The following is a 14329-nucleotide window of genomic DNA, read 5'->3' as shown; positions in this document are numbered from 1 at the left end:
TGATTTAGAGTTAGGAAAATAACATGGCAAAATGCAAAGGTAGTAGTAACAAACAAAGAAATAATAACAAAGAAAGAGAGGTGGGTTGTTGGAGATTGGTTGATGAAGAGTGATCAGAGATTTCAGATGAATCCACAGCAAGAGGCATTCCATCACTGTTTAGGGAGCAGGATTGTGGGTCAGATCCATCACTGTTCAACATCAAAGCGCGAAGCACCGCAGAAACCGTGTGCATATAAGCTGTCCTATTCTTAGCCAGTAGCCATGTCAAACCCATGAGCTCACAATCTTTGTTGTGAATCTTGGTGGTCCTGTCTTCTGCTTTGCTTGTGTTTGAAGTCTTCTTGTTAAGCTGCGTAGAAATAACATTTCAATAAGAATATCAAGAGGGTGCATATGAGGGATTACACAAAACAAAAGAGGTTTGGTGCATCAACACTGCTTAAATGACATCTTTCTTGGTGTAACATCCACCCATAGAAAAATGGTCTTGGCTGCACAGTTGCACATTATGGCTAAAACACTACCTAATCAAAGATTTTAATATAGTGGCAATATGCCAATATGAAATTACTAAATTATTTTTTCAATGAAGCAACAACCTTGACTAATACTCTGGTGCTATTTATAAAAAATAAATAACTAATTCGTCAAGATTAATAAAAAGTAGTTATATGTCATAAATTTATAGTGTATTCTAAACATACCTATAGTAATAAATAGTCAAATTAAGAATTTAAATATTAAATGAATGAATATAAATAAGAATATAGAAAGAATTTAGAATTAATGTATCTAAAAATCAGTATTTGTTTCTTATATTTTGAACAAAAAAATAGTGATAGTTATTTCTTATAAATAGAAGTAGAGGGAGTCGGATATTAGAATGCAACAAAAAAAACATGTTACATCCAACATAAGACTTTAGATGATAATTTAAGATTTTGTAACAAATGCAAGTATTTTAGTGACAGAGGACAGCATTTCTGCAAACTGCTAACTAGAAGTCACTATGCTGTCATATATTTCTCACAACTGTCATTTATGACTTCGGTAGGCTAGGAACAAGAACAATCAAATTGACAATTTGTATGCTTTCTTTAACATTAAACAAATAAGTAATAGCACTACTTATCTATTGCACAATAAAAAAACTTGTTTCACATCTCACATTTTTTGAACCATTTTTTCTGATCAATCCTCAACCAATTATTTTGCAAGAGAGAGAGTTGCTAATTGCTAACTTAACTTTAATCTTAATACGAAGAATCCAAAACTACAACTTATTTTTAAGTAACAAGATCACATTGCATGTGCTTAGTAGTTTCTAGCTATGTTAAGGTTTTCATTTAAGAACTTGATTTTAAGACATTAGAGTGAAGTATGTTATTTTCCCTAAATTCTCACGTGATAAAATGGTTGCTGTGTTACAAAGTGTTCCCCTACTCCACTAAGGGTTCTTTTCACTTTCGTGGACCACACAAGCTCCAAAAGCGCGTGAAGAATTGAGCAAAAACTTAGAAAGCAACCAACATCCAGAAAAGAGAGAGAAAAAAAAAGAAGGCAACTTTACTAAATGCCAAGCATGAATGAAGAAGATGGAACGCAAACCATCTTGATTTTCTTCAATTTTCAACAAGATCCATCAAACTCTAACTCACAATGAACAAAGCAGAAACCCCAAAACATCCTCCCATAGAGATTTTTTTTTTCTTTTTAATAAATAAGGAAAACTCACCAAATAGAGGCTGTTTAAGCACTTGGAACACCCTCCAAGACCAGGGAAACCATTGACATTTGTGGTGCTACTCAAGCAATTCTTCTCCAACCTTTTTACACTTGCATCCACAACAAGTTCCCCACTTTGGCTCAGAGAAAATGCATCAGGGCAGTTCAAAGGGTGGAGCCTAATGCCACAAAAGCAATACACCACATCACATGTCTCATTTGGCCTTGTCAGTTCAATGCCTCTCACTTTCAAAGCCTTTCCCAACTCATTCATACAGCTTTCAGAGTCATCTGGCAGCAAAGGCATCATGTTATATGATGATGTGGCATGGCCATTACCATGCCCATGACCATGGCTACGATCTACTATGCCAAGTGCAGTAGAAGAGTATGCAGAATACAACCATGTTGCAAGCACAGGGCAGCACCTACTGTGGTGCAGTTCCATGTCGCCACCATCTTTTGTGACACCACATGCACTCTTTATCCCATCAAAGAACTCATTTGAGAGAGTAAGTGGGCAACCTGCAACATCAGATTGTTCTGGGAATGCTGGGATTGTTGTTGTTGTTGGTTTAGATGGGCTTGGGAAAATGGGCTTAAGGGTGGTTGCTGCTGGATCAGGCAGCCCCATATAGGAAGGGAAGTAGAGAATGCAGCAGAAGAAAAGGGTCTTGAGGTATGGTGCCTGATGAGACTGTGGGAATGTCAATGGCAACAATGACATGGTGTTTGAGATTGAAAGCGTCTAAGTCTAAGGTGAAGGGAATGGCAGAAAGGTGTCTTGTTTCGCTAACCAAAAAGAAAAGGGTTTGATTGTGTTGGTTATATGAGTAGGAACAAAGGGAAAGGCAAAGAAAAATAAAGGGTAAAAGATGGTGGGGTTCTTACTTCTTATATACCAGTAGAAAAAGAGCTGGTAGAGTGGTGCAAAGTTTGGCACTATGCTACCTCGTTTAGATATAAAATATTTACCCTCTAGTAAAGTTAACAAAGGGATTAGCACGTAGTACCATGACCAAATTATACATGGAAAAACTACATTTGATTTAGCTTGTGATTTGTGTGGTATTAATCTTGTTAAACTTTGATTCTGAGTTATATTTTTTTGATTATTTTATGGGTTTTTAAAAATTGTTTTCTTTTTTATTGTACTATGTATGGATCAGCATGTATAAACATAAGTAGGTAAAATACATTTAATATATGGTATTGTGTGTGCAGAGGGATGGTTAGTGTTTTCACATGATTGGGAGGGTTCTTATTGAATGAGTAACACAGAAGTGCCCATATCTTAATTGTTTCCACCAGCAGTTGTTGCAACCTTTATTCTTCTTCCCTTACTCGTCGTTCCTAATCATGGAAAAGAATTATGTGCTGTTTACGCTTTTTTGTTTTTTTTGTTTTTGTTTGTTAAGTGAATATTTATATCATATTTTTCAAGCTTTTATAATAACATTTATTTCCTTAATCAATTGAACTATAGGGATAAAGCTAAAAAACAAATAATTTTCACACGAAGTGTTTATACATTTTTTAATGTAGAATTTTTGCTTTTATACAGCATAATATCATACGAATAAAACCGTTACAATTTGGTAAAAAGAAATTATTAGCAAAATTGCTAATTGAATCTCCTAAGTAGGTTAATTAAAATTTAATTCCTAACCACGTAAATATGAAAATACTTTATTGAGAGAAAATATGTCTTGAAAAAGGGGCATTAGTTCTTGATTCATAAGCTAAAGCAATGAGCTATTTCCTTGCTTAACCTAAGAATTTCAGTTTTCATTTGTTTTCTTCCTCTCCAACAGACTGTCTTTGAACAAAGCTGTGACTTCATATGTATATCACTTCAACTTATAGATAGGGGAATACTCCAAATCATATTTAATGAAAATATAACAAAAAGATTCATGTTGTGAATTTTCATATATTCCTTTTAACTTTATAAGGCCAATCTCTTATTTTATTTCACTTGTCCTTGGAGTCATTAATAAAAGAGAGTATTTACTATTTGGCCAGATTCTCATTAATCAGTGCCTTCATTTATGTTGATTTTTGCTAATTACTTGAAAAAGGTTAAGGAATTGTTGACCAATGGCAGGAGTTTAAAATTTTGTACTTATTTCTAATAATTCCCATCATATAATCTATTGTAAAATACATATAATTCTTCAATGTGTTACATTGACGCATGTATTTTTATTACATGTCCAAGTGAGATATCATAATAATTAGATAAATTATACTATTTTATTATATTTATAATAATTAAAATTGTGTTACAAAAATTATCATCTTCTCTCTGTACTAATATTAAATTAAGAGAAATACTATTAACATATTCACTCATGCACTTTTGGTAAGAAAAAATTGTGTTTGGTAAGCTTTTTTTGGTAGGCTTCGAGCTCTGAGCTGAAGGAAGATTAGCACGCTTTGCAGTCTAAAGCTGTCAAGGAAGCGTATGGTTGCAAAGCAAAAGGCTTTACTCCCTTTTCTCATTATGAAACTTTTATTTCATGAGCCTGCTAGTGGTTAATGTCATGTGAAACCCTTTACTAGATATTCAATAAAAACAAAAGGAGACACCTTTATTGCATATTAGATCAACGTGTCGCAATAAATACTATATAATATACCTTTTTTTCTTTTAAAAAATGTTATATAAACTGTTAGGCTTAAGTTTAAGAATTTAACAATAGTAGTTTTTTTTTATTAAAAACTTTTATATCTCTGTAATAAATATATTTTCTAATGAAAACGTAATATAATTGATACTTTAACTCGTAAAATCACTTTTCTTATACTATAATTTCTTTCTCTTTCTCTCTCTATGTATATCCGGGGTGTTAAGTGAGGTTCTTTTTCTTTGTTTCTGTTTTGGTCAACCAGTTGAGATGAGAACAGAGGCTAGGCTATTTTCACAACAAAAGCAAAGGATTCTATAAAGGAATGTATTATTTAGGTGGTATGTATTTTTTAAGATAAGCAGTATGGTTCATAATTATATCTTTACCTTTTTAATTTTATGAATGATTGCATCTCCACTACGAATGTAAGTAACATCAACCATGGTAACGGCCACAAGGTTAAGGTAAGGTTCTTACCTGAATTTAATTTGTAACAAAACAGTATTGAAAGGCTCTCGATGCGTGAAAACTAACACCACATTAAGAATTTTGGGTTAAAACTCTAATTTCGCAGCACTCAACACTTGTGTAGTTTTTGTACAATTGGTACAAAAGGAAAAAGATACCTTCTTCATTTAAGAAACTTGATCATTGGTAATCTTTTGTTGACTTATGAAACCAATCACTAAAGTGATCTAATAATCAGTGACCATTTCAGCTATATTTGCTATTTTTGTAATAATGATGATAATAGAGATACAGGTGTAAGATAAAGAAAAATATATCGTAGATGGAAGAGGGTATCAAAAACCCTCTTAAATAAAAGTCAGGACTTCTTGATTCCTATCCCATTTTTCTTCTCTAGTTCTCTCCCTTCTCCATTAGTTCTTCAATAAAAGCTCTTCGGAATAATTTTCCTAACACCAGTAAAGATGATGGAATGAAGAAGAGGGTAAATCTATTCTTTCTAATTGAATAACATCATAATAATGATGAAGTAATTTAGCTAGTCAATCTAACACAAAAATAAGAATATTACTCTGCTTCTATCCAAATAAAATAACACTAGCAATATATAAAACCGATTATCTAAGAGGTCTGTGACTGCAATTCCTAGTAAGTTAATTAGTAGCATCATTGCAGAATTTTGCACTTTAGCATGTAACGAGTAGAGATACAACAGGAAGGAAAATCTTCTTGGGGAGGGAACTATGATATTACTGGACCAACTTTCTCGATGATAGCAATGGCAAGACCCCTCGTGATGAAAATGCATAAACCACACTGAATTTCTCTCGTAAGGATCAACAAAGTTATTATTTGTTTGGTTCTTGTTAATATTTTAGGTAGCAAATCCCTCTGCCAACAATGAAGAAGTTGTAACAATAAATGTGAATTGGATGGTCTTCAACACTAAAGAAACCACTAACCAATCTCTAAACTTTGTTATGCATGTCTATGCTATCAAATTGAGTGTTCATGTTATATGTTAATGTGCTCACACTATTATTTGCCAATGAAGAACTTGATTACAAGTGGAAGAACATTAGATGTCAAGGCCAGTGGCTAGGAGGAACCACGATTGCTATGATTCAAAATGGCTTTGTATATTTTGCATGAAGTTCAAGAACTGTGAAGGTGGGATTAACAACAGCAAATTAGTGGTTATCACTAAGAACAACATTGATGATTCAAAGCAACTAATAAGTTTTACACTCAACAATATAGATGAATTATCCGCACACTAATAAGATTTAGAAGGAACAGAAATATCAAGCAATGTCATAGCTGTGTCATGTCCACTGCCCATGGATATACAAGCAGAGGAGAAAATTTCTACCCTCATGATTTTGAAATATTCTGAAGCTGTTTTATCACTGAATGGAGGTAATCCTGGAGGAACTTCTTGATAGTTGTCCAATTAACTAATTGCATTTGTGAAGAATCATAGAAGAGCTGAGCTTCTAGGAGCTTTTACCCAGATCATCATTCAGGAATTTCCAAAAGCCAAACCATCACTCACACATAGAAAGGGGGAGAGAGATGGCTCTCCCGTTTTCCCCTTCTTTCCTTGGGCCACAATAGCTTCCCATACATCAAACTCACACGGTTTCCAAGAAAATAAGCTATATAAAACACGGACCCAAATCTAGTGCAGTTTTCGTCGAAACGTGCATTTAGGCAAAAATTTGCATTTTGGCTTAAACGAAAATATATGGGCTTAAGCGAAAATGCAAAAACACTTAAAAAAATTTGGCGGGAACTGCACTATCCAGATCCTATAAAACACTCCTACCAAGCTGTGGAATACTTTTTAATAATGTTGTGAGATGTAACCAAACAATTACTAGCGTCCCAATTTATTTGAACATGCATACGTAGGACCTGGCAAAACATATATGTAAGGACTAGAAGAACTATGACAACAGCTATGTGTGATTTCATTTTAAATTTCAAATATGTATTATAGACAGTTTAGGAAAATAAGATCAAGATCAGATTTGAAATTGCTATGTTTCTACTTTGTATCTGCTGGACATCTATGCACAAACTATTAAGCCTAGTTCCATACTTCTTCATGGAGTTTTGCCCATTCATCATATAATGATATTCTTTGCACACACATTAAGCATCTAAAAATTTCTGTGTTTTTCCTCTGTATCTCTTACATGGTAGACATTTTCTGGAGTAACTGCATACATTATGTCTTTAGCATTCGTTATAAGTTATGTTTGTCCATGTCACTTACAATAATATTACAAGGGTATAAATATGACTATGTTTTTTAATTTGCTTATTTCAATTATGACTTATACTAATTTAATTTTTTTTAGAAGGTTGTTCTAATTTAATAAATTACAATCCAAATTGTTGTCATCCAGTAAAAAAAAAAAAAGCATATTAAAATATAAATAGTCGTCTAAAAATAATAAATAAATAAAAGAATGATAAGAAAGCACAAATAACATGTCTTTTATAGATAATAACTTAATTTGAAAAATAAAGAATATATTTATTATTTTTTTAAATTGTTTAAATTTATATTTTTCAAAAATGAAATAATAAATTAACAAAACTTATGTATTAATATTTTACTCATTTTTATAACTTTATATAGGTCTCTATTAAAAATAAATAAATTTCTTCCTTCTTTTTTCTCTAGAACCTAACTCTAAAAAAATCCTAAAAGTTTTCAAATTTCAAAATATGCATGACACAAAGATAGTACATGTTTAATATATTCATCAAGGTTTACTATCTATTACACAGGTTTAACTAAAAATTCAATAATATCAACCAGTAACCCATTAACTAAGAAGTTAAACCGAATTAATAACCAGTCTGAGTTATATAACATTGCTATTATACAAATATATACTTGCATGACTTGCAATGATAGCACAAAATGCTAGTTCATGACAACAAATCCTACCATTAGCTTCTACATTCCCCCCCTTTCTACCAAATGTAGGGTTTCTGTGGAATAACTCAAATTTTCTTTTGTGGAAAGGCGCATAGGCTTCTGAATCTCCATCAAAGTTAGATAAGATAGAATTATGAATCAAGTTTGAACTAAGCAGGTACGGCAGCAACCTTCTCTATCAACTCATCCATGGTCTCATCATTGACCTTTGCAATTGACTCCTCCTGTGTAAAAAGAAATACAAACAACATAATCAAAGGTAAAATGCATCAAAAGATTAAATTTGAAAATAAACATATTTAAAGGAATATGTTTGTTGTAAATAGTCAGATCTGTTGACACTAGGTATTAACTTGGTCACTTACACTTAATAATTTTTCATAAAATATAATATTAATTATTAATCTAATTGTTGCTTTGAATGTTCTTATTAAATAGATTGATTTTATAAAATTTCATAAAAAATGAAAATTAATAAATACTTTATCATATTGAATAATATAAAATAATTCAATAGTTAGATTAGTTAATTTTACTATATTAAAAGGTGTAAATGTCCATATATATATATATATATATATATATATATATGTAATACTAAGAAATATATGGAAGAGTAAAATTAATGTTAATAATGCACTAATATTACTAGATGAAACAAGGAAACCATAATTAATTATTGGATATTCTAATGCTTTGAAACTCTCCAACCGTACTTGAAAGGAGAATTAACTACCTCTGCATCTTTATTTTGTTTCGCATCTATGCACTTTGAACCACTAATGCTGGCACTCTTCAACAGGCTACGTGCACTGTAGTTTCCAGAATCTATCACATCAGACCCTGGAGAACTTTGAGCATTTAATCCAATTGGATTTTCAGCATCATTGTCTTGATTATTTTCATCCTTTGAATTAGGAACTCGTTCTCTGGAAATTTTAAATTCAAACAATCAATGAATGGACAAAGTTTGAAGACACAATTGCCGACCTCATCTATGAAGATTGTAAAAACAATACTAATTTGGATTTTAATTTAAAGCCCATGATGGTGATAAAAAAATAAAATAAAATAAACCTTAAAAAAAAACGAAAAATGTTGTCAACATTCAAAGTTAGCAAATCTAAGACTCGAACAAGTTCACCGAGTTTGGATCTAGACAATGTCAAGGAACCTCTATGCTTAACCAAAACTTACCTAGGTAAGGAGGCATGATGTCTCAACAATATTGGAGTGCTTCGTTCACCTTTGCTGTAATGCTCTTCAAGATGTGCAAATTGTCGCTTGAATCGATCAACTCCACTGCAACAAGATAACATAGAATTACTAATTAAAATCCTTGAAATACAATAGTCTTAAACATCCCATAATATATTCTTCTCATATATATTACATGCAGAACAATGACAAATAACCACCAATTGCTTTTTAAAAGTCAAAACATGTACAATAATTACATCCACAAAAACTAAACATGAATACCAAATGTTTTTACTAAGAATCACCTTTGCTATATAGGAAATTGCATATAAAAAATCCAACAAAACCTTGGTGCAACAAAAAGAAATGTATGGAAGGGATCCTCAAACCAACGGCTTCAAGTTTCAAAATTATTTCAATTATGAACAATAATATACAAGTTTCATTTTCTTTTTTTGAAAAAAAGAACTACTAAATAAATATTTAGCCCATTGAATAGTTTATTTTGAAACCATCATATGAGAGCTTTATAAGAAATTTGAAAAGCCAGTCTAGTTAAGGAAAGGAGAGTAGACTAGAATTTTCAGTCACTAGTGCTAGTACTACTTTACCTTGGATACATAAAGCTTGTTTGATCTCCACCTTGAAGATATTCTTGGAGCATTTGGGGATGGTACTCTAAAATCTGTTTAGTATAAAGGTATAAAGGTAGAAAGGCACAAAGGAGGAGATAATGAATTGAAGCAAGTCATTGAAATGTAAGGGCATACCTCTCGATAAATCAACTCTCTAACATCATCTTTGGTCAATTTTTTTCTCTCAAACTCAAACTCAAATTTTGAAATAGGTTGAGTGGATGGCTCACGATCCACACTTGACAAACCATGGAAATAAGGATCACTTAGTGCCTACATTAATCATAACCATAACTAAGAAGTAAGAAACCTAGGAAATTTATCTACATAACTATGTTAAAGATGTTTTATTTGGTACATTGAATGAAATTTCTTCTTTGGTGGTTATTTAGGTAACTAATTGAAGATCAACCTCTTCAGCTGTTGGACGGTCTTTGGGATCAAATGCAAGTAACCGCCCTAGTAAATGAAGAGCCGATGAATCTGCATTTGGAAATTTTTTAGAGAATGGAACTGGTTGCTTTTTTCGCATGCTACTAAGGTACCTTCTAGCTTTCTCATTTCGGATCTGTAAGATTAATATTCAAAATTATCAACAAGAAGACATGGGAGAGGAAGTACAGTAAGCTTAAAAGAGATTTTTTTTTGGCTATTTTTTAAAAAGAGAATTTTAACAAATCTTAAGGTACATCTGAAAAACGTGAAACATGAAATGTTTTATTAAAATGAAAAATATTAGCAATACATTCTTTATTTAATTCCTCTATTTTTTTAAAAAAATTCTAAGTAACATTTAAAAATTGATCAATTTTTAAGACAAGTGTTTCAATATTTTAAAAAAGATTATTCATAAGTGGATTGAATGATGTGTTTAAAAAGCATATTACTAGAATTCTCTTGCATGAAAATAGGAAAAATAGAAGTTTGTAATTAATATTATTAGTGATTACAACTTGTCATGAATTTGTTTATCGATGTTTATGTTGACTAGCTTTGGATAAACTCACCTTCGAAATGGTTTCAGCTGGAGGAGTACCAAGCAAGTCAGTTATGAGATCCAATTGGTGCACCACATTTTTCCCAGGAAACAATGGTTTTCCACTGAGCATTTCTGCATATATGCATCCAATGCTCCAAATATCAATTGCTGGGGTATACTGCAAAAGACAAGGATTTAAAATTACATTACTGTATTTAACTTCAGGGTATGTTATTGCCAGTCACGTCTCTATTGTCACTCTTAAAGTAATTTTTATTTAAAATTCTTATTTTTAATTTTTCTCTTATAACTATATTAATAATAGAGATATTTTAGACAAAACTTATTTAAATAGGAGTAGTAATAAACAAGGGACAGACAATAGACATTTCTTTAATTTCATATATCATACACAATGCAAGTAGGGAACGACTGAAAAGGTAACAATTCTAGAACGTAAAAAGCTTTTGCAAAAAGATAATGAAACTGCAACTAATTAAAACATAATGACATATATGTAGTAATTGATATTTGATAAATATATATACAGACTACTATAGCAACAAAAAAAAAAAAAAGGCCTACGAAAATACCATAAATCACAATTCCTTTAAATATAGGTAAACTACAAATATATTGGATCTAGTTCTTGTTATTTTGGATCTTGTCTTATCATCCCTAATTGTGTCTTCTTCCTTTCTCTCAGAACATTCTCTCTCTCTCTCTCTCTCTCTCTCTCTATCTATCAATCTATCTATCTATATATATATATAAAGTATTTTCATGTAATATATGCATGTCAAACTAGCATTCAGAATTGAAAGGTATAATGAGAGAATTGGACTATATTACATAATTAAGCATATTTGGATTTGGAGCAAAAACAGTATAATTACATTTCACAAGCTAGAGAGAGAGGATGCAAGTTGCAAAGAATACAAGAAGCTTACTTTTGAGAAAAAAGAACCACAAAGTTCAGGTGCACGATACCACCGAGTTGCAACATAGTCCTTAGCAAAAGTAGGTAAAATTAAAACAAAAAATTTAGAAGCTTGTTAAACAGAAATGTTAGATACACATTATGACACATGTTTAATTATTGACTAAAATTTATTAAAAATTATAAAAATATATTGTCTCATTTTTAATTTAATAATTTTTTAATTTAATATTTCTCTTTTATACTTCATAATTTTTAATAAATTTTAACTAATAAATAAGAGTGTATTGAAAAGAATTTATTAAAAAAAATGTCCTTGTCATATCAATCCTCAATCTTAAAAGAAAGAAGCAAAATAGAATTAATTAGTGCAACAATTTGCTAGAATACTAACAGTCCAGAATATAGCTGATGGAGCCTCGTTAAATGAAACTCGAGCAAGCCCAAAATCACATATTTTTAGTCTGCAATCAGCATTAGCTAGAATATTTTTTGGCTTCAGGTCACGATGAAACACATTTGCTGCAAAAAAAAAATATTGTTTTAGCTTAATATCACTATGTGCAAAAGTCAAAGACATAATTACAAGGATACCCGTATGTATAAATTTTAGGCCCCGAAGAAGTTGGTACAAGAAAAATTGGTAGTGCTCAGGAGTAAGATCATCATTTGCCTTAATTACTTGATGAAGATCACTCTCCATCAACTCAAACACAACATAGACATCCTTGAACTCTCTTCTTGAAGGTGGAAGCATTATATGCTTGATTTCAACTATATCAGGATGTCGAAGCAATCGAAGGAGTTTAATTTCTCTAAGAATTCTTGTGGCATCTGATACATGCTCAAAAACATCATTGATTTTCTTTATTGCAACCTTTTCCCCAGTGTGAGTGTCATTAGCAGAACACACAACACCATAACTCCCTTTTCCAATCACTTCTTGGACTTCATACCTACTTGCCTCTCCATACTCGGTAAAAAACTCTACCTCTGCTGAACCCTGTTTGAGAAACCAAACACCATGGTGCAGAAAGAGGCAAATAACGTGTAAATTAAACATTTTTTTAATGTACTATAATTTAATTTAATTTTGTCTTCTGACCTATAAATTATATGTAAACTACAAATGTAAGAAGTATAAAAAAGAATAACTATATTATATAGGAAATAGTCAAATGGTAGAGTATCTTGCACTTCACATATAGTGACAATGTTTAGAAACTTGACAATTCTTTGTATTACATGCCATTTGTGATAGCTTGTCACGGTCAAGAACTAGAAATTTGAGGACAAACAATATCAAATCCTACTTTGAGATAAGTCATGAGTGCATGAGGATAATCAAAATCATGCTAATTGCTAACTTTGCATATTCCTCTTTATTTCCCATTGATAAGAAAATATAGCATTAACCATGATAAAGCTAACTTGATATGAATGCTACCTCTTGGTTTTTTTTTTTTTTTTTTTATCATAACCAAGAAGCACGAAATGAAATCTATTATATAGCTCCCTATCTTTTTTGCATATTCCCAAACAAAACTTGAACGATATTCTACATTACACCAAACCTATGATTAAAAAAACACTGACACATACTAAATAAATGGTAAATAAAAAAACAAAGCAAAGAACCAAACTAACACACAAAAGTCAAATTTTGGAACTTAGAAACGTCCATTGCCAGCAAAGTCAAACTACAGCAAAAATTTAAAAAGGTATGATCTTCATTTAGACGAACAATAAACGTGGAATAAAAAAAAATATCTTTTTAAAGGGACCTTTTTGTGATGATCCATGGAAGAAGGTTTGTGGTGAGAGCGTGAGGGCACTTTGAGAAGGTTGAAGTAAGAGGTATCGAAAAAGACTTAGTCGGTTTCGTGAGTAGGAATGTTGCCCAAACTCACGACAGCAATGTTGTTGTTAATGTTGTTGGCATTGCATTTAACATCAATGTTATTGACATTGTTGATTTTTGGTGTTATGACGATGGTGATGAAAGTGAGAGTTAATAGAATTGTGTCAATGGAAAAGAAGCAATGAATGACATTCACACAAGTGTTCCTCCACCACCCATATGCATTGCTTACTCCTCAATCTGCGCTACTCCAATCCACTATTGCGTTTCTCTCTCTTCTCTTTAGTTCATTTTCTTTCCTCTCTTTATAGTGTTTTATTTACTTTTTCTTTTTTTAGAATTTTCTAAGCGCAACGGCTATAAAAAAACATGAAAAGAAAATTTCAATTGTCACTAATATCTAAAGGACGCCTTTTAGAATTCTAAAAAAAAAAAACTTTTGTGAAACTATTCAATTGATTGTAATATAACCATCGTATATATCTTGAGTAATTAAACTTAAATTATTAATTTTTTTTATCTATAAGCACAAATAATTTCTTTTAATAATTCTTCAAAAAGTTCACCATAATCCAAAATTGCAGTTCCCCATCAGTAGCCACAGTTGCAAGCAAAAGCCTCTATCATAAGCTTGTTTTTGCATTTCAAGTTTCATCTATGGCGTTCAGGCCACCACCTTCCTTTTTGGTCTTTTCATGCCATTGCCCTTGATTTCACACACAAGTTTGATATTTTACAGCATGTTAGTTTATGTCAACAAATTTGTAATCCATAAAGTTCAACATTCCACTTGTTAAGGACTTCGGGTATGCAAATATTGGCTCATCATATTGAAGCCCCGTGCACAAACTTTTACTTTAACAAAGTATGATAATTGATTCCAGCGAAACAAAGTTTTCAAAATGTTACGAGCCACCAGCCAATAGTAT

General features: G+C 31.5%; 2 protein-coding genes across 2 annotated transcripts; both read right to left on the bottom strand.

The window, feature by feature from the left end:
• Positions 1 to 10: 10 nt before the first annotated feature.
• On the bottom strand, positions 11 to 2455 carry LOC113866755 (uncharacterized GPI-anchored protein At4g28100-like). The gene is made up of 2 exons (XM_027501556.1): positions 1739 to 2455; positions 11 to 352 (listed from the first exon to the last, which is right to left on the bottom strand). The coding sequence occupies exons 1-2, from the start codon at positions 2453 to 2455 to the stop codon at positions 11 to 13; spliced, it is 1059 nt and encodes a 352-aa protein (XP_027357357.1).
• Positions 2456 to 7934: 5479 nt separating this feature from the next.
• On the bottom strand, positions 7935 to 13383 carry LOC113867364 (mitogen-activated protein kinase 9). The gene is made up of 11 exons (XM_027502643.1): positions 13324 to 13383; positions 12134 to 12542; positions 11934 to 12061; positions 11550 to 11609; positions 10628 to 10777; positions 10033 to 10188; positions 9733 to 9893; positions 9597 to 9674; positions 8983 to 9087; positions 8522 to 8714; positions 7935 to 8006 (listed from the first exon to the last, which is right to left on the bottom strand). Exons 1-11 carry the CDS (start codon positions 13339 to 13341, stop codon positions 7935 to 7937), a joined length of 1530 nt encoding a protein of 509 aa, XP_027358444.1. The 5' UTR covers positions 13342 to 13383.
• Between the last annotated feature and the right edge of the window lie 946 nt (positions 13384 to 14329).

This window comes from Abrus precatorius, unplaced genomic scaffold, assembly GCF_003935025.1.
Source record: "Abrus precatorius isolate BTA unplaced genomic scaffold, Abrus_2018 Scaffold5, whole genome shotgun sequence".
Taxonomy (NCBI): Eukaryota; Viridiplantae; Streptophyta; class Magnoliopsida; order Fabales; family Fabaceae; genus Abrus; species Abrus precatorius.
This window is presented reverse-complemented; position numbering and strand designations above follow the sequence as displayed.